At 37.2% G+C, this 25,338-nt stretch overlaps 1 protein-coding gene across 1 annotated transcript; it reads right to left on the bottom strand.

Annotated features, from left to right (window-relative positions):
* Positions 1–3,229: 3,229 nt before the first annotated feature.
* Positions 3,230–4,112, bottom strand: LOC122585094 (uncharacterized mitochondrial protein AtMg00810-like). The gene is made up of 3 exons (XM_043757192.1): positions 3,879–4,112; positions 3,583–3,777; positions 3,230–3,496 (listed from the first exon to the last, which is right to left on the bottom strand). Exons 1-3 carry the CDS (start codon positions 4,110–4,112, stop codon positions 3,230–3,232), a joined length of 696 nt encoding a protein of 231 aa, XP_043613127.1.
* Positions 4,113–25,338: the final 21,226 nt, after the last annotated feature.

Raw genomic sequence — 25,338 nt, forward strand, 5'->3', positions numbered from 1 at the left:
TTCATGACAAAATCCCAGTTTTACCTTGATTGTAAGTCAGAACCTAAAATTATTCAAGTCTACAAATCTCAAACTTGATTGACCCAATTCAAACCAAAACTCAAGTGAGTTTTCAAGTTTAAAATTAGTACAAGTCTAGATCTAAACTTAAATAAAATTACAAGTTCCTTACAAAAACAAAACCTAAAGTTGTTCAAATTTACAAGTCGCAAACTTGATTGACATAACATGAACCAAAACCCAAATGAGTTTTCAAGTTCAAAATTAATACAAGTCACAACCTAAACTTGACCAACTTTACAAGTTTTGTTTTTGTTTTTTTTATACAAACCACAACCTGTCCAAGTCAATATAATCATAGGAAAACATGAATAAGGTCAAGTTGAACACAACTCATCAGACCTAATCAAAATGGGTCAATGTCAGGTGAAACAAAACCCTAACGAAGGTTGAGTCAAAGCAAGTCAACCATTGCCAAATCATTGGATTGGTCGAGCTCGAGTACATACAAACCCTAACGAAGGTCGAGCTCGAGTGCTATCAAAACCCTAAAAAAAGTCGAGTTAGAGAACAAACAAAACCCTAGGTCGAGTTCGAGTGAAACAGGAACCTTAAAGAAGGTCGAGCTTAGTAAACATATGGCCGATTGGGTCGAGCTCGACTAGAACCCTCAAATAAGTTGAGCCTGAATAAGCCAAGGATGATCGAGCTCGAGTCTAACCAAAACCCTAACAACCAAAACCCTAACAACCAAAACCCTAATGATGGTCGAGCTCAGGTCGAGCCCCATTAAACTCGAGTGAGCGACACAAAAACCCTAAATAGAAGATTTCGTCGAGCTCCATTATGCAAGAGCTAGGTCGAGCCTTAATACAAAAGCTAGGTCGAGCTCGAGTGAAAAAGCGGGTTGATATAAGTCAAGCTAGAGAATAGACTAACCTTAGGTCGAGCCTAGGTCGAGGCATCATTAAGTGGAGCCTAGGTCGAGGTCGAGCCAAAATTCAAACAATTTACTATTCATCATCTTCAACCTCAAGAATCCAAGAATATTAAAAAAAATACTTACTTGATGATGGACCGAAAAGAAGACAAAAGCAAAACACTTTAAGTTCCAAACCCTTTATTGTGGATTGAAGCAAAACCGAAACTCCAACACCCCCTGGTCGATCTGCTGGTCACGTGTTTGTATGTGATCGAGTGTGTGTGTTTGAGTTCGAGGTCGAGAGAAAGAGAAGAGAGGATTGTAAGGTTAAAAAGGTTTTGAAGGTGTATTTTATAGAAATTAGGTTAAACGGGCCCACTTAGGTCAAACGAACCCGCTCAAGCCCAAAAACAGTTCTCTTTCGAATGTGTGTGTGTGTGGTCGAATGTGTGGGTGTGTGTGATTTAGGTCGAGCTCGTGTGTGTGTATGTGTTAGGTTGAGCTCGTGTGTTTGTGTGTGTTAGGTCGAGCTCGTGTGTGTGTGTATTAGGTCGAGCTCATGTGTGTGTGTATTAGGTCGAGCTCATGTGTTTGTGTGTGTTAGGTCGAGCTCGTGTGTGTGTGTCTTAGGTCGAGCTCATGTGTGTGTGTGTGAATGGATTGACTGTGTGTGTGTGAGGTTGAGGTCGTGTTCAAGAAGAAGGAGGGAGAGGTATGGTGAGAATTTAGGTGAAGAGGGTTTTATGTTTTAAAAGCTTTTATGGTTAATGTATGGTAACTAGGTTAAATTGGCCCAATTAGGTCAAACCGGCCCATTTAATCCCAAAATCAGCCCAAACCTAGGTCGAGGTCGAGCTCGAGTCACTCGAGCTCCAGATTAATTCATGATACCATTTTTTACGAAAAAATACATGTGCAAAACAAAATTTCAAAACCAATTAAAAAATTTAATTCAAGTTTTTCAGAAAGTTAAAAAGAAAACCAATTTCAAAACTAATTAAAAAGTTTAATTAAAAACCTTTTAACTTGACAAGTTTTATCAGAAATTAAAGAAAAATTCTAATTTCAACACTAATTAAAAAGTTTAATTAAAAAACCTTTTAATTTGACAAGTTTTTCAGAAATCAATATATAGCACCTTCATTTTTAGACAAGATCAGTCTTTCAACACCGATATAATATATCTTACCTCTTGCTTAACAAAGAATGATGTTCATCCGTAACGATCTTTTGCAGCACAAGAAACACCAAATGTACTTATTATTATCTAACGACATAAATAACCAAACACAAACAAATAAACGAACTTAGGTTAGAGTTACTACGAAAACAATCAGATTAGCACTTTAAGCCAAGTTTGCACCGAGAAATACAATTCTCTTCATTATTATTCGTATGACCAATAATCCAAGACGATTACCAATATGTTTATCCTCTTAAACACTAGGCACTTCCAGCTCCCACGGACACTTTCGATATACCCGGGCCAAGGATCTACCCATGTAACCAAGGTAACTTACTAATGACCAAATTATTATTTGCGTACTCGTGTGTCCCACAACCAGATATACCCTTATAATCTAGGGATGAGTTCGAATTTCCATATTAAAAGAATATATGAGTATTACATCCTTGCAACAAAAGACATCCTTAATAATTAAAGCACTTACTTTAATTAAGGTCAGAGTAGTACACCAACTTAGTCAAGCGCTGAAGTAGTGCTGGTTGCCAAAGACAGAGGTGAACAGGTCGAGGCATCACACCCCGCAGAGACACATAACTTTGACAGTGCTCCTTTAGTGAAACCCAACACTACTCCAGAAGGATTGCATGAATGCTCACACATTACTACTCCTTCATGGATGTAAAAGCACGAGCCCTGATAGAGAGCATAGGCGAGGACACCCCCGGATGGCCCAAATACCCAATTAACACAAAAATCAAACTCAATCTATTTCGTAAGAATTAAGGACCAGTCTCGCTTAATGAGCTGGCATTCTAGGCCATATACCTAGCATGTTCCCCACAAGTACATTGTTAAATTCGAACGATATTAATTAAGTGGAAAACCTTGGTGCTTTGTGCCTACCGATACATCATATGATGAAGTCATTGGTCAAATCAACTTAAAATTTATATATTAAGGTGCAAACCAGCCGCTAATATCTCGTCATCTTGTTCTCACAAACAGTAGTAACCCCTTATTATATATATATTTTTTTATATGTATGACTGAAAGTAAAAGACATAAAAGTAAAGAACAGGAAACTAAGACACATACGATACATGTTTCTTATGCAAGATCCGTTACTCGGGATTCCTCATTCCGTTTGCTTGAAGCAAAAAGTCAAAACGTGATCTGTCAAAAGCCTTAGTGAAAAGATCAGCATAGTTGTAATCAGACTGAACTTTAACCATATGAATCAAACGTTTTTCAGCACAATCACGAATAAAATGGTGTTTGATTTCAATAGGAGTGTTAGTGATGGAGATTGTGGATTCATTATCAACCATAATAGGAGTGTTAGTGAAATTCAAACCATAGTCCCGCAACTGCTGTTGAATCCAGAGAACCTGAGAACAACAATTGCCAGCATCACATATTCAGCTTCACACGTCGAATTAGCAACAGACGTTTGCTTCTTGCACTGCCAGGACACGATCCTTCCTCTTAAAAATTGACAACCTCCAGAAGTAGACTTTCTCATCAGATTACAGCCTCCATAGTCAGCATCAGAATAAGCTACAAAATCCAAATCACCCTTCGAAGGATACCAAATTCCCAGTTTTGGTCGTCCTTTGAGGTATCGAAAGATACGCTTCACCGCTGATAGGTGTGATGCTCGTGGATCAGCCTGAAATCGAGAACAAATACAAACAGCAAACATAATGTCAGGGCGAGAAGGTGTTAGATACATAAGAGAACCTATCATCGCTATATAAACATGGGATCAACAAGCTCATCACTATCTACAACAGCTCCAAGTTGATGATTGACCGGTATAGGAATAGCAATTGATTTTGCATCAGTCATCTTGAACCTTTCTAAGATATCATTCACATACTTAGTCTGATGGATAAAAATGCCATCCTTTTTCTGAACAACTTGCAACCCCAAGAAGAAACTTAATTCCCCCATTGCACTCATTTCAAACTCACTTTTCATCACCTTTTCAAAATCTCTGCACATGCTTACATCAGATGAACCAAATATGATATCATCGACATATACTTGAACTAATAGAAAATCCTTATTCTTCCACTTAATGAATAAGGTGCTATCAATCTATCCTTTTTCAAAACCATTATCCAGAAGGTGTTTTGACAGCTTTTCATACCAAGCCCTAGGTGCCTGATGCAATCCATACAAAGCCTTATCTAATCGATAAACCCTATCCGGATATTCGGGATCAGCAAACCCTGGTGGTGGTTCTACATACACTTGTTCTTGGACTTCACCATAAAGAAAAGCACTTTTTACGTCAAGTTGAAAAACCTTGAAGCCCTTATTCGATGCAAAAGCTAAGAACAGACGAATAGCTTCCAACCTAGCAAACGGTGCAAAAACTTCATCAAAATCAATCCCTGGTAATTGTGCACAACCTTTCACAACTAACCTTGCTTTATTTCTCACTACAACACCTCGGTCATCTCTTTTACACTTAAAAACCCATTTAGTACCTATCAGATATTGGCCGTCAGGCAAATCAACTAAATGCCACACACCTAACTTTTCAAATTGAGATAACTCTTCTTGCATAGCTTCCACCCACGAATTGTCTTTCAAAGCCATTTGTACATTCTTCGGCTCGACTTGTGAAATGAAACAACTATACATGCATTCACTGAAATCACCTTTCTCCTTAACTTCAGCAAACAAGCTAGTCTGCCTAGTTAGACTTGATCGAGTTTGCATTCCTCCGTCCAAACTACCAATTACATTGGAGAGTGGATGATCCTTATGTACGCGAAAATCCCATAATCCTCAAACGGAACCTCACCTTCAAATTCATCTTCATTCTCCATAGTTTCAACTGAAAGAGATCCAACAGCATCAGAAGGTCTAGGAGTCCCACTTGAAGATGAACCATCATGTACCAGCGGAGGAGATCCAATTTCAGAGGTGTCAGATACAAAACTCGGTATGCTTGATCTTGGTGTAACGCCATCATCTTCATTCTGCAAAAGACACTCTGGATCAATTCCTGTAGTAACTGCATCCACAGACATATAACCAGTAAACGGGGTAAAAACAGCATCATAATCAAATAATGCCTCGTGTCCTTCATGACCTTCAGGTTTATAAACTTGAAACAACAATGTCAAAAACCCATTGAATCTCACGATCTCTTTTGTTCCAAGCTCGCTTTATCGGTGAACCAGACTTATAACTAAGAAAATAACCTTCGTCAACTTTCTCGCCAAACTTAGGTTGATATCTAGTTTTCAACAATGTACATGGGACGCCGAACGGTTCAAACCCTGTCAAATTTGGTTTACAGTTATTCAAGAGTTCATAACTAGTCTTATTAAAACGCTTAACCGTCAAAACCCGATTTAAGACATGACACGCAGTATTTACTGCCTCCCCCCAAAATATAGCAGGAAGTTTTGAATCTGCCAGCATCGTCCTTGCTGCCTCTATTAGTGTCCTATTCTTCCTTTCAGCAACTCCATTTTGTTGTGGTGTGTAGGGTGCACTAAACTGATGTTGAATTCCCTTACTCAGGCAATAAACTTCCATAGCATGATTCTTAAATTCCGTACCATTATCACTCCTTATCCTCTTGATTCTTGTATTATACACATTCTCAGCTTCAGTGAAAAAGTTGATCAAAACACCTACCATCTCACTTTTCAAAGCTAAGAAAAATACCCAAGAGTATCCATATGTAGAAGTTCAAACGTAGATTCAATTGAATTTACAGTCTTCAATTTATGAGGCTTCCTATGTTGCTTCCCTTTCAAACACGAAACACACATATCCTCAGACATAAAATTCTTCAATGGCACACCTTGCACTAAACCATTTCTCGTTATGTAGTTCATTTTTCTATAATGCAAGTGAGCCATCCTACTATGCCAAAGAACTGAATCAGACTCAGAAGCTTTAGATAACAAACATGTAGCATCCATATCTGGATCGTCAACACTTATATCCATGATGTAAGTGTCTTTTAGCCGTGGTGCTCGCATAACAATCCAATCTTCAGGTATCACAAATCCCGGTTTGAGTACCACTGCTTCAGTCACATTAAAATGTACCGCATTTCCTTTATCACAAATTTGAGAGATGCTCATTAAATTGTGATTGAGTTGCTCAACAAAGTTCACTTTTTCCAACGTAATCTTGCCATTAGAAACATTCCTTATCCCAGTAATGCTTCCACCATTTTCTCCGGCAAATTTCACATGACCACCCTGAATTGTTACAAATTTACACAGTAACCCCCTTTCCCCTGTCATGTGCCGAGAACAGCCACTATCTACATAACACTTACTGATAGCCCTCATTAGCTATTCCTGCACAATCAAACAAAGGATCACTTCTTATTAGGGATCCAAGCCACTATGGTCTTGGGTCTTCCATCCTCCATTACAATAATCTCCCTCAGTTCCCCATCATATTGACTCGGAACAGAAGATCTTGTAACAGAATGCGTATTCGATCCTGAAGGCCTCCAAACTGAAGGATTTACTGGCCTTCGTAATGGTGGACTGGTATCTATACGCAATTCAGGGACATAGTTAGTAGAAGTTCTTAAGTCACTAAGTTGACTTCTAATTTGATGAGGCAAAGGGGCACTTGTCACATAGTGATGTACGGGAGGTCGATTCTGAACCATTGTTGGAGGACGAAGTTGTTGAGAAGTTCTCCCTCTTAACGGTGTTATAGATCTGCTTGTGCTAGGTCCAACTGACACATTACCCTTAGTAGAAACTTGCGGTTGATTTTTTATAGTGACTCCATGATTCAAATTTTTACCCAAACCATTAGTTAACCCATCAATTTTCTTTTTGGATTCTACTTTCGCAGATGGTGAAACATTCACAGATTGGTCTAGTGGGTCACTACTTTTCTTGTAAGGACAAATACTTGCAACATGTCCTTTCTCACGACACTTAAAACAAATCATTTGCTCAACTGGTTTCTTTTGAATAATCTTTGGCTCATCAGTTGAGCCAGACGATGAAGAGTTCGATGTCTCAAGATTTTCAATGTGTGCAACTTTGTTACTACTTTCATCAAAATGTACCTTTCTAGGTAACTTTGACGGCGGAGTTAAGTACAAAACATCATTTTCTTCAACACACCATACCTTATCAATTTTGTCAGGATTAAAACTATCCAAACTGAATTCTTTTTCAGTAAACACTTGAGACTTTCCTTTTAAAGTAAAAACTGTTATCATTTTAGGTTTTTCTAAATTTGAAAACGAACTCTTCACAATTTCATGAATCTCACTTGGGATTGAGTGAGATTTAACCAGCTTATTATCTTCAGCTGACTTATCACTTATTGGATTTGTCTCTCCCAGAACCACTGTCGTTGACTCATCAGACTTAACTTCCTCAGAAGTCGGAACTTCAGGAAGTTCAGTAGTTCTAACTATCTTAGAAAAATCATCAGGCTTAACTGGATTCAACTCTATTTCATCAGTTTTGAGAAAAGAATAATTATTATTAAAAGGAGTTTCTACTTCACCATAACCCAACCCATTCTTCCCCTTTTTGTTAGGTAATGGTTCAAAAGCATCTATTTTCTTTTGTTTCAAATGAAGATCATCTATTTTAAGTTTTAAAGCAGTAATTTGAGCATTTGCCTCAACTAATTCCTTTTGAGTTGTGCTCAATTCTTTAACTTTGTTTTCAAAAGTTGTTGTAGCCAGATCGATGCTTTGACCTTGCTCACAAACTTTAGCTATCAAAACAGTACGATCTTTTTCATCTTCTCTCATTTTCGACTTTAAATCTTTAATTCTTTCTCGAAAAATAGAGTTTTCTTCTTGTAAATTATGAATAGCTTGCATTCCCAAAGCATATTCATCATTGAGTCTTGTCAAGCCCTCATTTCTTTTAGGCAGATTAACATACATGGCACAGATATCAGCAATAAAGTTAAAGTTGAAAGATACCTTTTGGTCTTCTGGAGCAGAAACTCGAGCCATATAGCCAATGGCTTCTATAATTTTTAATCCTTCAGCAATATTGAGCTTAAAGACTTCTCCTCCACCATTCCTTTCATTAGTACTTTCAATAACTTTATTTTCAGAGGAAGATTCTAATTCTGTCGACTTAGGTGCCTCTTCTTCAGCTGATGTCACATGATCAACAATTTCGGCCATAAAAGCGTTGGCTGAGTTTCCCGATTCATCTACGAAAGTACTCCAATCAAATTTCTCAGCCTTTTCTTGCGCAACCAAAGCTTTAGATCCAGTAGAGAACCCAAAATTTTGATTTCCAGTAATTTGATTTGGTTTCGAGAAACTAGTGGTTGCCTCTTGTTTCGGTCGATGACGTTCTCTAGCAAAGTGACCGAATCTATTGCAGTTATAGCACTTAACCTTAGTTTTATCAAACTTTACTTTTCCATTTGTCAAGTCTCTTCCAGTACGCCCCATAAATCTTCTAGCTCTATGAGCAACCATTGCCAGTTGCCATTTGAGATCCATTTCTTCAAGATCATCAGGATCCAATTGCTCATACTCTAGATCAGCCAATTCCGGGTCTATCAGATTTCCAGAAACCAATGCCTCGTAGGATGTCATAAAAGTAGCCAATAAACTAACATGACTTTCAGCGGATTTGACACTTAGAGGCATAGACTTTAGAGTCCTTTGAGAACTTCCGACTAAATCTGATGAACCGTGATTTTTCTCCGTCGAAGCAGCGACGAAGCAATAACTATTCTCATCTCCCAACATCTCAGTTTGCTCAACAGAATTTGAAAAGAAAGCACTTGCTCTTGACCAAGATGGTTCAACTGTATTTGGCTTCTTTGCTCGATAAATCTCCGAATTTTGTATGACATCAGTTTGAGTTTCACGTTTCTTAATATTCAACTCAAACCCCCTCAAGTGCGCTATCACTGTATCGAGAGTCATTTGAGCATATGTAGGATCACGTTTGATCAAAACCGAATAAAAATCCCACTGTGATGGTAGGGCATCCAGGAATTTCTCATTCTTTTCAGCGTTCGTTAGAGTCACTGTATGATTTTGTCATCTCCATCATGAGATGGTAATACCTATTTACCAACTTATCAAGTGTCTCATTCTTCATCGCCTTGAAAACTAAGTGCTGAGCTTTCAGAAGTTCTTGTTTTCCCTTTTTTACTACGTCATATCCTTCATACCTATTAGCCAAGGCATCCCAAAGTTCCTTTGACGTAGAGTATGATTCTTGCTCAAAAGTGTGTAGAATATCCTCTGGCAGACACATAGTAATACAACCATATGCCTTATGTTCGGCCTCGAACATCCTTTTGTCATCATCCGAAAGAGCAGTCCATTTAGCCTTTTCTTTAACATCTGCAAAACTTACAATTGCTTGATTGAAGCCATCCTTAATGTAGATCAGCATTCGAACATCCGTCCATCTTAAATAGTTCTCAAATCGAGTTTTCCAAGATGGATATTCCTCAATCCTTAACAGTTTCGGAGGAGATGTGGATTTACCCACAACATGTTCCATCTCCATTAAATGACTCAACAACTTTTGATCCATATTAGAGATTAATGAACCTAAAATTGCTCAAGTTTTCAGATCCAAAGATTGAATTACAGAAATTGAACCAAAACTTCAAAAAAGTTTTCAAGTTCAAAGAACAAACAATTTCAGACCAAAATTTAAGCAAGATTAGAAGTTCAGAAAATCGTATGCAAGAACCAAAGATTATCCAAGCTTACAAGTTCAAAAACTTGATTAACAGAAACCAAACTTAAACTCAAGAGAGTCACAAGTTCAATATTCAGACAAGTTTCAAACCAAAACCTAAACAAAATTTCAAGTTCTTGAAAAAAAACAATGAGAAAAAGATAAGAATCCAAACTTGATCACGATTACAAGTCCAAAACTTGTACAACCGAAATCAAACTTAAACTCAAGAGAGTTATGTGTTCAAACTTCAGCCAATTCCAGACTTAAAAGTAAGCAAGTTGCAAATTCTCGAAAAAAGTTCTTTTTCTCAAACATATGATGCGTGTATTTATATAGGCACGTACCTTCGAACACCTTAAAATCACAAGTCAGATCGAGGTTGTGGTGAGGTCGAGCTCGACCTGTTCAAGGTCGAGCTTGGAGGTCAAGCTAGGATGATGGTCGAGCTCGAGCTAGGTGAGTGGTCGAGCTCGAGCTAGGAGATCGAGCTAGGATGATGGTCGAGCTCGAGCTAGGGGCTTGGTCGAGCTCAAGTTGGCTGATATGTTCCCAGGACCCGAAATAACTATCTTTATTGTAGTTAATACCTTAACCCCGAACCAAAAGAATCCCTCCAGTGGCTCTGATACCACTTGTAAGTCCCTTTGCCACCGGATCTAACAAGATTAACTATCTAATGTATAAGTGCGGAAATTCTTATACAAAAGCAATCAACAACACGAACACGAATATGAATAAACTGGAACCGTATGTTACTTCAGTAAATGCAATTACAAGTAAATACCAAGTTCCTAAACACGAGAATATGAAAGAAACCAAAGCTAGAAGATTCACCGTAAACATAAGGTTTAATCTCTATTTATACTAAATTTAACAGACTTAAACGGACCTAGTATGTAATGGGCCAAAGCCTTGACTTAACCTTGACCTCGACCTGGTCAAAGGTCGAGCTCGACCTGGTCAAAGGTCGAGCTTGACTTGGTCAACAGTCAAGGTTGACTTTATTAAACACATGATTAATATTCGACTTTACATAAACGAAAGATTCAAACTACTTTTCACGAATGCTGTTGTCACTAGGAAATGCACCAACAAACTCCCCCTTGACATCAGCATTTAGAAGTTTTCATCGATCTTCAAAGTCTTCACTTGTAATGCATGGAAATAGTAACAGAAATGCCCAATCAAGCACTCCTTGACAATCATTATGACAATCATTAGTTAAAAAATCTGCAATCAAAAAATTTTCGTTAACTAATAATATTATGTCTTCTTTTGGTAAGACTTGATCTTTATGCGCTGCACACTGATCTTCAAACTGCAAAATCTCTGTATCCTTATGACAATTAACAAATCCAATACTCAGATTGTAATTCTCCCCCTGAACAATAACATCCAAATTAAGCTCTAAGCAATATTATCATGCCAAACATCATCACTTCAAAGTAATACAGACATCATTGCCTCCTCATGCAATTCGGATATCATCACTCCAAATATTATGCAAAATAACATCGCTCAATCTATTTTAATCTTCAAGCTTAACCGACATATGATAAAGAAGTTGAATCTCCAACAATCAGCATCGAATTTAATCAGCTCTCACAACGATAAGAAATTCTGTAACTTGAATTTCATATATGCAGCACTCACAAGATCTATGTCTTCAACCAATAGTATCTGACTTTGTCTTATCTTCATGAATCCATCAATCACCTGAAGTCTTTCATATCAAATCTCCCCCTCAAGGTAAGCATCTCCAAAATACATAGAGAACCACTTAATCTGCAACCTCTTCACTAGTCACCGGATTAATCATCTATACATCATTGACATTAAATAAGGTTTGATTTTCAATTACTCGGCTACAAATGATTAACTTTATCACAAAAGCTTTTCGACAAAATCCCAAACACATGTTAAGCAAAGATCATGAACAATTTACTCGGATTTTCAATCACAGTCTTCAATCTTCATCTGATTCATTTGAATAACCTAATCTTAAATCAAGCGCCTTTGATCCAAAAACTAGGTCGGATACATGTCACACAGATTCAAAACCAAAAAGATACCATGACTAAACCCCGTCGAAACACCATGATCTTCATTGCTACGAACACCCAAGAATTTTGCATAGAAAACATGGAAGCTTTGATTTTTTATCCCCCCTTTTTCTCTACAAAATTCTTAAAACAGCCTATACGTTTGTTTTTGGTTTCAACACATCTCCCAATCTCATCTTCATCCCACGGTTGTTCACATATGCAATCTAGAGATAACACAATAGCTCATTGCCATAACAACATGATGACACAATTGTTCACATATACAATCAAGAGATAACACAGTAGCTCCTTGCCAAAACAACATCATGACATAACTATTCATATATTTCAATCAAGGGATAACCCAGTAGCTCCTTGTCAGAACAACCTTTTTGGCCTGGTCTTGAATTCCTTCTAAGATTTCTCAGAATCTTCTATAAAGGATAGAACTCTAGCCACCATTGATTCGAGTTGTCTAAATTTAGAACCTAAAGTTGATCAAGTTTTCAAGTCTATTGCTTTATTACAGAATTCGAACCAAAACTCAAAGAGATTACAAGTTCAATATTCCAACAAGCTTAGACCAAAACTAAATCAAGATTACAAGTTCTTGACAATTCGAAAAGTGATTAATCATAATCTAAATTTGATCAAGTTTACAAGTCCAAAACTCGATTAACAGATATCAAACCTAAACTCAAAAGAGTTTACAAGTTCAATATTTAGACAAGTTCAGAACCTAAACATAATCAAGATTGCAAATCACAAGATTAAGTATGATGCGTGTATTTATATAGGCACGTACCTTCGAACACCTTAAAATCACAAGTCAGATCGAGGTTGTGGTGAAGTCGAGCTCGACCTGTTCAAGATTAAGTATCTAATGTATAAGTGCGGAAATTCTTATACAAAAGCAATCAACAACACGAACACGAATATGAATAAACTGGAACTGTATGTTACTTCAGTAAATGCAATTACAAGTAAATACCAAGTTCCTAAACGCGAGAATATGAAAGAAACCAAAGCTAGAAGATTCACCTTAAACATAAGGTTTAATCTCTATTTATACTAAACGTAACAGACTTAAACGGACCTAGTATGTAATAGGCCAAAGCCTTGACTTGACCTTGACCTCGACCTGGTCAAAGGTCGAGCTCGACCTGGTCAAAGGTCGAGCTTGACTTGGTCAACAGTCAAGGTTGACTTTATTAAACACATGATTAATATTCGACTTTACATAAACGAAAGATTCAAACTACTTTTCACGAATGTTGTTGTCACTAGGAAATGCACCAACACTTATAATGCAGCAGTGTTGGATGAGGAAAGATTTCTCAAGCAAAAAGCCAAAATTGAATGGCTTCAAGTGGGCGATGCTAATTCTACTTATTTTCATAAGGTGGTGCAAGCGAGAAAGGCTAGAAGTAGGATCGATATGGTTTTTAATGCTAGTGGATCTATTTGTGATGGCGATCAGGTTCCTTTGGCATTTCTGGAGCATTATGTGCGAATCCTTGGACAAGCTGATTCGGTTAGTACTTTGAATGTTTCTGATTTATTTACCAATGTATTACCTGCTGATCAAGCTTTAGATATGATTCGTCCGGTTAGTGAGGAAGAGGTTAAACAGGCTATATTTTCCATGGGGGATGATAAATCCCCTGGTCCGGATGGTTTTTCTGCATGTTTTTTTAAGAATGCTTGGGACGTGGTGGGTGGAGATGTAGTTACTGCTATTCAGGATTTTTTTATTTCAGGGAAATTGTTGAAAGAAGTGAATCATACAGTTGTTGCCCTTATTCCTAAGGTGGATACCCCGTCTAGAGTTACTAACTATCGACCTATCTCGTTAAGCAATGTTCTTTTCAAGTGTCTTACGAAAATTATTGCAAATAGGATCAAGGGTTGTCTTCATCAATTGGTTGGTATTAATCAATCTGCGTTTGTTCCTGAAAGAAGTATTACCGATAATATTCTATTAACTCAGGAACTTATGCATAATTATCATTTGGATAGAGGTCTGCCGAGATGTGCACTTAAGGTGGATATCCAGAAGGCCTATGATACAGTAAATTGGGAGTTTTTGAGATGTATTCTAGTAGGATTCGGTTTCCATGCTGAAATGGTTAAGTGGATGATGGAATGCGTCACGACTACTTCTTTCTCCTTGAATATCAATGGGAATCTACACGGTTTTTTTAAAGGATGCAGAGGACTTCGGCAAGGGGATCCGTTATCTCCTTACTTGTTTACTTTGGTGATGGAAATTTTAACTCTTATTCTAAAACGTCGGGTTCGTGATTCTGATGGGTTTTCCTTCCATCATCAATGTGATGCTCATGAGGTTATTAACTTGTGCTTTGCTGACGATTTGCTTATTTTTATGTGGGGTGATGCTCAATCGGCAAAGGTTATTATGGATGCTCTGGATGAATTTAAACAGGTTTCTGGTCTTACTCCTAGTTTGCCTAAAAGCACGGCTTATTTTTGTAATGTGCTTAATCATGTTAAATTGGCTATTTTAAATACGCTTCCATTTGAAGAAGGTTCGCTGCCGGTTAAATATCTAGGAGTTCCTTTGATTTCTTCTAGATTAAAGGCATTGGTCTTCTGTGTTTATGCTGCCTAGTAGTATTCTTCTTGATATTGAGCAAATTTTGAGGGGGTTCCTGTGGTGTCAAGGAGAACTTCAAAAAGGTAATGCGAAAGTTGCACAGGATGATGTTTGTCTACCTAAAGCTGAAGGTGGTCTTGGACTTCGAAGGTTAGAGCAGTTCAATATTGCCCTTTTAACTACTCATGTTCGAAATTTGCTGATTTGTAAAGAGCCTTTATGGGTAAAATGGATGCACACGTATAAACTTCGGGGAAAAAGCTTCTGGGAAATTCCTTGCCAAGGTAATATGTCTTGGAGTTGGCGTAAACTTCTCCAGATTCGCCCTATTATTAGATCATTTTTCTGGTTTGAGCTCGGGAATGGTGAGTGTGTCTCGGCTTGGTATGATAATTGGAATCCTCACAGTCCGCTTGCAAATCATTTATCTCTACGATTAATTACAAGGTCTGGTCTTAGTTTGAATGCTAAAGTTTCTGATATTGTTGCTCAAGGGAATTGGAATTGGCCGGATTCTTGGATGTCTAAATTTCCTGGTTTGGTTGTTCCGAATTTAGTAGAGGGTAGAAAAGATATCTCGGTTACTAGTGTTTGGAATTCGACAACCTCATGCAAAGGTGGATTGGTCTTATATTGTTTGGCACTCATATCAAATTCCGAAACATTCCTTTATCTTATGGTTGGCATTTAGAGGCAAGCTGAAAACGCAAGATGTTCTTGCTACTTGGGATTTACATGCATTGTCGGCTACATCTCATGTGTGCTCCTTGTGTGGAGCTGTTCCGGATTCACGTAACCATCTTTTTTATAATGTTCTTTTTCTAATCAGGTTTGGAATTCAGTTCGTGCAAGGGCTGGAATTAATACCCAGTCAGTTATTTGGAATGATATTGCAGCCGAGATTCTATTATTTGCTAAGAAGAATTCGGTCCTGAGTATGGTGGCAAAGCTTGTTTTTGCAAGTGCTGTGTATTTTATATGGCAGGAAAAAAACGCTAGATTATTTAAAAACAAGGGAAGATCTGTTAGTCAAGTTGTGGAGGTGATTACTTCTACTGTTCGGTTAAAGATGTCAACATGTCGATACAAGAGAACGAAACGAGTGGAGCACTTCCTTACCTCCTATGATTTACCGTTTTTGTTAATTAAGTAGCCGTAATCTTTTGTTTTCTTTTATTTGGTTATGAGGAATATGTACTGAAAGTGGCATGTCACTTTCATTTTGGACGTTGCACATTGGTATATACTCCTAATTGTGCCTATCAACGATAAATCATACTTATTGTAGATGCAGATTTGTGTGACAATAGCAACATAGATTTGATTATCGTTTATGTTTTAAGAACTATGTTTGTAATCATTCAAATAAGAACTTTAGTTGGTATTTAATGATTACGTTTGAACTTCAATATTATATCTGTTTATGTTTTGTTTTGTGTTTGTGTGTTATATATTGTTTTGCAGGTACAAGAACATAGAACCAAGGTTTATAAGTGATGTAGAACACTTAAACGATGGTTGGATGTTATGTACAGGTCAAACAAAGTCAAACGAGAACCAAAGGGATGACCCTCGTGTTGACGTCATTGGCATGAAGGATTGCCCTCGTACTGACGTCAGCACAAGGCCGATTGGTCGTTGTTAATTAGGCTTATGGACTTCAATTAAGGCCTAAGCCCACACGAACCAAAACCCTATTAGTGTAAATACAACACTAATTCACAAAATTTAGTAACGAACTTTTGACGAATTTACGAATTAAGTTGATTTGTTGTTCGTATGTTCTCCTACACTTCTTCGTGTGAGACCTTAGGTTGGTTAATTGCTCATTAATCAACAAAAGGCAATAGCAATCTAGTTATCTCAAGAGGATTCCGCACTCTTGACATAACGAATCACGTCTTATTACGATCCACGCAACCATAGGACCTTACAAATGGTATCAGAGCCCTAAGGATGATTACCAGAAGGTGTAAGACTGTTTGATTTGCTATTGATTGCAAAAACGATTCGAAATTCGTGTTTTTTTGAAGTTTTAAATCGTACTTCGTGCGACCTTGTGCTTACGTCAGCACGAGGTGATCTTCGTCTTCGTGCATGCGTCATATCAGTTGACTTCATGTCATCCTCATGCCACGTCTGCATGAACTGCTCTTCGTGCCTAAGTTCGTGACATGTGTCCTTCGTGTCACGTGCACTTCGTGTGACCTCGTGTGACTTCGTGCCGCACGAATTACTTGTTATTTCGTTTGATTTAATATTAAAAGATTCGAAATGACTACCGTACCAGCTGCTGCAAACTCTCCAAATGCCTTACTTATCAGTCAGATGATCATGCACGATCATGAAGTTGGTCATGGGAACAAACCTCCAAAGCTGTTCCGTATGGAGAACTATTGGATGTGGAAAAGACGATTTGAAGATTACATTCGTCTAACTGATATTTATATGTGGGTTGTGATAACTCATGGTTTTGATTGGCTTACTTATGAGAAGAATGGAGTAATCGGTAGATATACATATATCGATATGCCGATTGAAGAAAGGAAGAGGTATGCTATTGAGGGAAAGGCTTTATCTACTCTTACTATGGCCTTACCTCAGGTAAGTGTACACTTGTTTAAAAAGTACTCTACTTCAAAGGACTTATGGGACGCCCTCGAAAGATATTGTGAGGGTGATGTAACTTTGAAGAAAAATCGTATCAAACTTCTGAAACGCTAATATGAAGCCTTTAATGGACTGAAAGGAGAATCTCTTGATGAGATTATTACTCGATTCAGTCATTTGACCACTGAGTTGTCATATTTTGAGGTTGTTTATCCTCAGACTGAGTTAGTTGATAAGTTTCTGGACTCACTACCTAAATCATAGACTGATTATGTTCATCATCTACAAGATGATAAGGAATATAGTTCGTGGGATTTTGAAATGGTAGTATCCAAACTTAAGAACAGAGATATGAAGAGAAGAGTTAAGGATACTCACTCAGATTTTTCTCAAGATCCGTCTCTATATCATGCCAATTCTGTTCATTTGTCAAGTACTAGCTCAGGGAATAATGCATTTCTAAGTCGTGCTGAAGCTACACCAATAGTAGATGCAGAAGGTCTTACTGGAAATGTTGCTTATGATAATACAAAATTCGAATGTCAAGAGCAATGCACAATCCTTCCATTCTATGCCAATGAGTATGAGTTCTGCAGAAGGTAGAATGAGTGTTTACTCAGCTTTTTGTACTGCTCATGAAGCATTCATTGGAGGAAAGGTTACTGATTCTGCATTGATCAATGAGGACTACAATCAAATAGATCCTGATGATTTGGAAGAAATGGATCTACAATGGTAGCTAGCTATGCTTACCATTAAGGTCAGGAGATTCACTCAGAGAACAGGGAGATTTGTTGGAAATGGCACTAAAGGTTTTGACAAATCCAAGGTAAAGTGTTATAATTGCGATGGATTTGGTCATTTTGCTAGAGAGTGTTAACGATCTAAGAGAAATGATAATACCGTTGCTGGTAGACAAAACTACAATCAAGGCGGTATTACTCCTTCAAACAGTCAGAAAACTCAAGCCATGATAACATTACCTGCTTCTCAACAACAAGCAAGTACTCCTCATTTTATGGAGTCAAAGGCAGTTGTTGTAGAAAATCCGGATGGCACTTATCAATGGGATACACAATCAGAAGATACCTCAAATCATGCTTACATGGTTGAAGTTTATGATAAGGTAGCCGCAACAATTGACTATGTTGTGTACTTAAGTGAAGAGAATGCATCTGAGATAGTGAAGCAAAATGTTCAAAAAGTTGTTGAGACTGTGAGATCTGAGAGTGAAGCTGTGACTGCTGTTAAGACATCTAATGAAAAGATGGAGTCAACTAAGCCAGTTGATGACATGTCTAATAAGAGCATTGAAGATCAAAAGAAGAATTTTCATACACCAGTAAGTTGATCAAAGGAAGGATGGATTTTTCATACACCAGTCTAAGTATGTCGATGACATCTTGGAGAGGTTTCAAATGTTAGAATCCAAGACATATGGTACTCCTATTCAGCGGAATCATGGCTTAGGAGTTCCTGATCCGAAAGATGAACTTGTGGATGCAACTAATTATCGTGCTATTATTGGCTCATTGATGTATCTGACTGCTTCGCGTCCAGATATTATGTTTGCTGTTTGTCTATGTGTTAGATTTCAAGCTATTCCAAAAGAGTCACATTTGGTTGCAGCAAAACGTATTCTACATTATCTTAAGGGAAACTAAGGGCTTGGTCTATGGTATCCTATGGGTGGAACGTTTGATTTTGTTGCATATACTGATTCGGACTTTGGCGGTTGTAACAATGACAGGAAGTCTATGACTGGAGGTTGTCAGTTTTTATGAGGAATATTAGTATCGTGGCAATGCAAGAAGCAGACATGTGTTGCTCAGTCTTCATGTGAGGCAGAGTATATGGCTGTGGGTAGTTGTTGTTCCCAGGTATTGTGGATTCAGCAACAACTTCGTGACTACGGTATGGATTTTCTTAATACTCCTATTAGAATAGACAATAAGTCAGCTATAGGTATTACTAAGAACCCTGTCATGCTCACCAAGCATATTCATATTAGACATCATTTCTTGCGTGACTGTGCCCAAAAGAAGTTAATTCATTTGGAAAATGTTATAACTGATGATAATTTAGCTGATCTGTATACCAAAGCATTTGATAAGACTCGATTTGAGAAATTAATTCTTCTCAATGGGATGAAGAATGTTGATTCATATTAAATCTGTCAAAGAACTGATTTTGTAAGTTTGTGTCTGTAAATAGCTAGAGTCATAAAAATACAAAAAGATTTCTTAGTGTCATAAAAAAACCATAAAAATGTGAAAAATCAGAAAATCAAAAGAAATATGACAGAGATTTAAGTTGATGCTTTAAGGCAATTAGACGTGAGGATACTTAGCTTTTTAGTCTGCTTAATCGTAATATAACTGATTAGTTCAATGATTACAATTTGGGATATATTGGTAGACACGAAGTAGCAAGGTTTCCTTAATCTGAACTTAATTTATACAATGTTCTTGTGGGAAACATATTCAGATATATGGCTGAGAATGCTTGCTTTTCAGTAATGAATTGATCTAGTCCTTAAATTTTGTGAAAGATCTAGCATTACTATAGGATTTGTTCAATGTATAGGCAAAAACCTCTACAAATCATGAGCATGAAAGTTAAATATGATATTGTTTATGCAAATGAAATGAATGTTAATTAAGGGGCTAATGTGGTCTTTGAGATTCGGACAAGTATGTCCTTGGGGTGTCTTTGTATACCTATCCTACCTAAAGCTTCCAACTTGGGATAGGTTGTCAGAAAGTTCGCTACATGGGTCTCATAGAAAATCACAGGTTCCTTATAAATAATGAAACGTCAAAGCAAATAATGTAAAATCACAAAGTAATTAAATTTTGTTATCTAAAAAGTGTCTCATGGTTTGTTTAAGGATGTTTTTGAACATATATTGAATAAGTGTTATCTTAGTGCTTGTATCGATTACGGAAGTATATCTGAATGTGGGTCACATAAGTTCGCAAACTATTCAGTGGCATATTTGGCTACTCGGGTTACATGGTGACTGTCCTTGGCCAGGGTATGTTGAAAATGTCACAACTCAGAGGAAACTGGAAGTACCGAGTGTTTAAGAGGACTAATATACCAGTAATCGTGGTTGGGTCATTGTTCATAACTAATAATAAGAGAATTATTTCTCACTTGCAGACTTATGTAAATGCTAATCTGATCTAATTCGCAGAAACTGAAAATTTCTTGTAATTGAATAAAGTAGTTCAGTTTTTATTTTGTTTATTTTATTTTTATTTTTATTTTATTTTGAATAATAAGTGTCAGTTTGTGTGTTAAACTAGTTCTTATTGCACGAGAGATTTGATAAGCATCTGATGATTCCATAGAAAATTATGATTCTTAGTGAATTGTGTGAATCTTGTTTCTTATGGTATATGTGTTTAAAGGATGGATTTTCTAATATAGACATAAGTTGTTTAAGTTTAGAAAATGAAATTGTTTTGAAAATTATCAAGTCAAAATTTTTGTGGATGTGTTTCAAGTAAAATTTTGAAATTTCAATTGTTTTTGGTTGATTAGTATGCTTGACAAAGATTGGACTTGCATTGGACTTTTGATCCATAGGTTAAGATTTTGATTGTTTTGCATATTTATGTTATTTATGTTGTTTTTGATGCATTGATTAAGTTTGTTAAGTGTGCAGGTTATAGATTTCATATGACGAACAACAATCTATACACAAAATGTGCTACAAGGATAACTAGCCTTGTTTCTAATAGCCTAGAACTTAGTGTGATAGGTTATAATTGTATTGTAAAGATCACAACCTAAGACTTATTGTGATAGGTTGTTGATATGATACATGAAATTGTAATGCATTATACATTGAATGTGTTTTGATGTAAGTTTGCATTTGTTGAGTTAAACATCAATGGAGAAATGATTTATTTCATGTCAAGATTATAATGTAAGATTCATTTGATACATTATTTTGATGACAAGTTAGTACGGATGATTTACAATTGCATATTCAAGTAGATACAGGTTTTTAGTAACGAATATCTATAGGTTTATGTTTTCTGGAAATTTTGAAATTTTTTCTATGATAAGTTTTCTGGAAAAATTGACAAAATTTGACTAAGGAATAAAGCTTGTGTGGATTTGAATTTGAAAATTCGAAGTCCTTCGTGCTGACGTCAGCAAGCTCGTGCTGATGTCATCACATAGCCCACGAACTTGGTGTTCGACCTGGCCCACGAAGCTCCGAATAAAAATATGGGTTTTTACACTTCATTAATTAACTTTAATCGAAATTTAACCCTAAGTAAATCACACGAACTCGTCTACCTCGTACGCACTATTCATCCGACACTAATTCGATCGATTTCATCTCCTTTTCGTGTTATTTATCCAGATTTGTTGGTAAATCTATGATCTAGGATAGATTATTGATGTTCTAACTTCGAAAATCATCGATTACAAGTCGTTATAATGCCCAATTTTTTTTCTCCTTCGCGTGAACAGTGATTTTGTGTTTCGGTCACTATTCACACGAAGAACACAAACTACTTCGTGTTCATCGAATTCGTTTCGAAAATTGTAATTCTGGGCATAAATTCATATAAACAAGTTCAAAATCATGTTAAAATTGAGTTTTAATTCGTTTTAATCATGATATGAAGATGTTTGAATTGGATTTCTGGGTACACGAGGTGGAGCTCGTGCTGACGTCATCATGAAGAGGTTTCAACCTCGTGCTGACATCACCACGAACCAAGTCGTGACACTTAGAAAATTTTACATTTTTTTAACTTTTATTTTCTTGTCGTTTTTCGTTTGTTTTGTGCAGGTATGCAAGGACAAGGTACTAATGCTCGAGTGTTCGTCAAGGAGCACAATGTTGCGATTGATCTCAGCATTACTCAATCGGGATGCACACCAGAGTTTCACGGTGTCCTTCAGTATCTAGCACGCTCTCGTGTTCGCTTTGCATTGACCGAGAATCCTCCGTTGGTCATAAGTATCATTACTTAATTCTGGAACTCAGCCAGATTGGTGCAAGTTGGTGATCATACTATGATTCGCACTACTGTTGCTGGATGTAACAGTCAGTTTACTGCTGGAGACTTAAGGACTATTTTGGACTTAGGTATTGCAAGGACCTGTTGAGTTTGAAGAAAGCTTTTGTGATGGTGCTCTCAGGCGTATGGGATATGTTGGTGATATTACTCATCCTTATCGCAAGAATCGTCTTCTAGGCAAATGGAGATTGCTTGCTTACTACTTATTGAGGTCCATTAGTCATCGGATTGCAGGTCATGATCAGTTGAACATTTTTACTACTTCTCAGATGGTTGCTCTTGTGCTGAACAAGCCTTACAACTTTTCTCAGTACATATATGATAATTTTGTTAAGCAGTTGAGAGCTTTTGGAAACGATAAGAAATTCTTTCTGTTTCCAAGATTTGTGATGATAATCATTTGGCATAGGATAGCAACTTTATCATTTGATGGTCCTACGTTCAATTTAGGACGTCTGACTAATAAAGTGTTTGTTGAGAGTATGAAACGCTTTGCAGGTCATGGTGTTCCTGACAATGTTGTCAATCCACATTTGTTCGGACATCTTATCAATCCTGACTATGTTGCTCCCAGACAAGGTTGGGAAGATGATGAACCTGTTGCTACTGCTGCTGATGATCAGGCTCAAGATAATCCTCAAGAAGAGCATGTTGATCAGTTTGAGGGACTCAATGATGTTCCTCTGTATGTTGGAGATCTGGAGAATGATCCAGCTATGGATGCTTTTAAGCCGGATGTTGATGATCCCACAAATCTTGTTCCACCAACTACTGGAGTTTCTACTTCTACTTCTGCTCCAGTTGGTGATGTTGTTGGTCCTTCTGAATTGCCAGTTACTGTTAATGCTGGTGATGATTCAGAAGATGACAAAGTAGAAGAGGCCAGAAAGATTGCCAAAGAGAAGAAGAAGACAAGGAAAAGGAGTTGACGCTGTTGAGCGATTACAACAATCTCAGACTGAAGTTGATAGAGATTATGCTACGTATCAAGCTGTTATGGAGAGGTCTCATGCACCTAATGTTGATGATACTCCATCAGTTGCTGCTTTAAAAGCTTCTGTTTCTTAGATTCCGGTTTCTTTGTCTACTACTTCTACTAGTGTTGTTGTTGGAGAGAAAAGGCCGAGAACCAGGTTTGTAATATAAGAAATTGGTTCTCAACCTCAAATTGTCCCTGAGGCTACAACTGTTACGATTCCTACTGCTCCGGAGTCTACAGTTTGTCAAGAGCCAGAGCCGACAGTTACTGCTCCTAGGCCTTCTTCTACTTCTATTCAGGCTACAGTTCATGTTTCTATAGTCATGGGTCATCTATTGGCTCCGTTGTAATAGCCTCAGATGCCTCCCACAGGAACGGTTAGTGCTCGTATGCCTTCATTTGAAGCTACGATGCCACCTCATGCCTCTACATCTGAAGTTGCTTCTACTTCACGTCTACTTGTTCCTGTTCAAGTGCAGCTGAGTCGTATGTTTTTAGAGAAGAAGATGTTAGAGATGAGGGTTACAGCTTTAGAGAGTCAACTTAAGCTCCAAGCTGCTAAGCATCAAGAAGAGATGGACTTGATGATAGCACTTGTTCATTCTCTTGGTTCTAGACTTGACCAATTCTTGGATCAAGGGGGAGAAAAAGATGGTTGTAAGGATGATGAGTTTGCAAAGAAGACAAGAGATGATGATCATGAAGATCAAGATCCAGCTCAATGTCCAAACCAAGGACAACCAACAGATGGTGAGCCAGAGAATAGAGATCAAGGTCAAGATCAAGATACTGATGCTGCTATGGATCCAGAGACTGCAAATATTCAGGGGGAGTCGCCAAGACAGACAGAGTCAGAGATTGCTGGTACAGCTGGTGCTAGTACTTCTGGGACTTAAGATAAAGGTAAAGCTTTAGTGGTTGCTCCAGATGCAGATCCTGATGATCCAAATGATAATGATAATGATGAGTAAGATTCCAATTCAGGTAACTCCAATTTTAATTTTGATAGAATAGAAAGGTAGATTCGAGAAAAGTCACCTAAGACCGATTCTACTACCAATGCTTCTACAGAGTCAGCTTTGCACCCATTGATTGTGCATAGACTAGAAAAGAGATTGGGTTATGATCCACAGGCTAATATAAGAGCTAGAGCAGAGATTATGGATTATGATGATTATTATGATCCAGGATCACTTAGGGATCAAATGAAAGAGTGGTTAGGGTTAACTCATACTCCTTCAAAGTCAGAGTCAGATTCGGATTCGGATTCGGATTCGGATTCTGAACCTTAATGTTAATGATTTGTGTACTTTAGATGATAATAATGATTATAAGATAAATATGAATGTATTAAGTAGTTACATTATATTTATGATATAATATTTTTCTTGATAAAGATTATAAGATAAGTATTAATGTAATTGTTACATTATAATTATGATATAGTATTATTTATTTTAATTTCTTTTATGTATTTATACTATTTATTATATCTTGACTTATGTTTTATGTTCTTTGTCTTTGCATATTTGAATTGTTAAAATTCCAGATAAGCTTCAAAGGATTGGTGCATTGGATGATCTTGATGCTACGGATGACTTAGACAGTATTAATGATGGGGATCTGGAAGAAGGAGAGTTCATTACTTCGGAAGTTAATAGGAGAAGGATGCTTGATATACCTTATGACTTTGATCGTGTCTTTAATGAAGATGAAGTCTTTCAAGTTGAACCGATAGCTGAAGTAGAACATCTCAATCTTAATCTAATCAGAGACAGTCTAGATGAACCTAGGAATGCAACAAATTTGAGGTTTGCTGTATCTGCAAATATAGTAGATGAAGGACATGATAATGTATTTGATCTATTCTGGAATATAGATGCTACACGAGAGGTTGATCTTCGAAGATTTAATATACCTCCGATGCAGCAAGATCCTAAGTTTATTATCAATAGACTGATTCTAGGTTATAGAGGACATACTGGTTTGGTAATGCGTGATACGTATAAGCCATCAATGTTTTGGGAGTTTATCTCAGACAAGGATGCACCCAAGTATTTCTCAGTGATACAAAGTTGGTTCTATGATCAAAGAATCGAGTTATTTGTTATCTATAGAAAAGAAGGATGCCAGTATATGTTAATGAGTCAAAGACATTTCCACTCTCTCGGTGATTCTGATTTGTTAGACTTGGGATGAAGATGGTTCGTTAATCTTCAACAAAACGTACTTGC

Source organism: Erigeron canadensis, chromosome 1, assembly GCF_010389155.1.
Source record: "Erigeron canadensis isolate Cc75 chromosome 1, C_canadensis_v1, whole genome shotgun sequence".
Classification (NCBI taxonomy): Eukaryota; Viridiplantae; Streptophyta; class Magnoliopsida; order Asterales; family Asteraceae; genus Erigeron; species Erigeron canadensis.

Bases quoted from the DNA above. Each gene is read 5' to 3' on its own strand.
- LOC122585094 (XM_043757192.1), bottom strand. From the start codon at position 4,112: ATGTGCAGAGATTTTGAAAAGGTGATGAAAAGTGAGTTTGAAATGAGT. The intron at 3,778-3,878 runs GTTGATCCCATG...TCTCGATTTCAG, and splicing joins TTGTAGATAGTGATGAGCTT to GCTGATCCACGAGCATCACA. The intron at 3,497-3,582 runs GTGTCCTGGCAG...TGTTGTTCTCAG, and splicing joins AATTTTTAAGAGGAAGGATC to GTTCTCTGGATTCAACAGCA.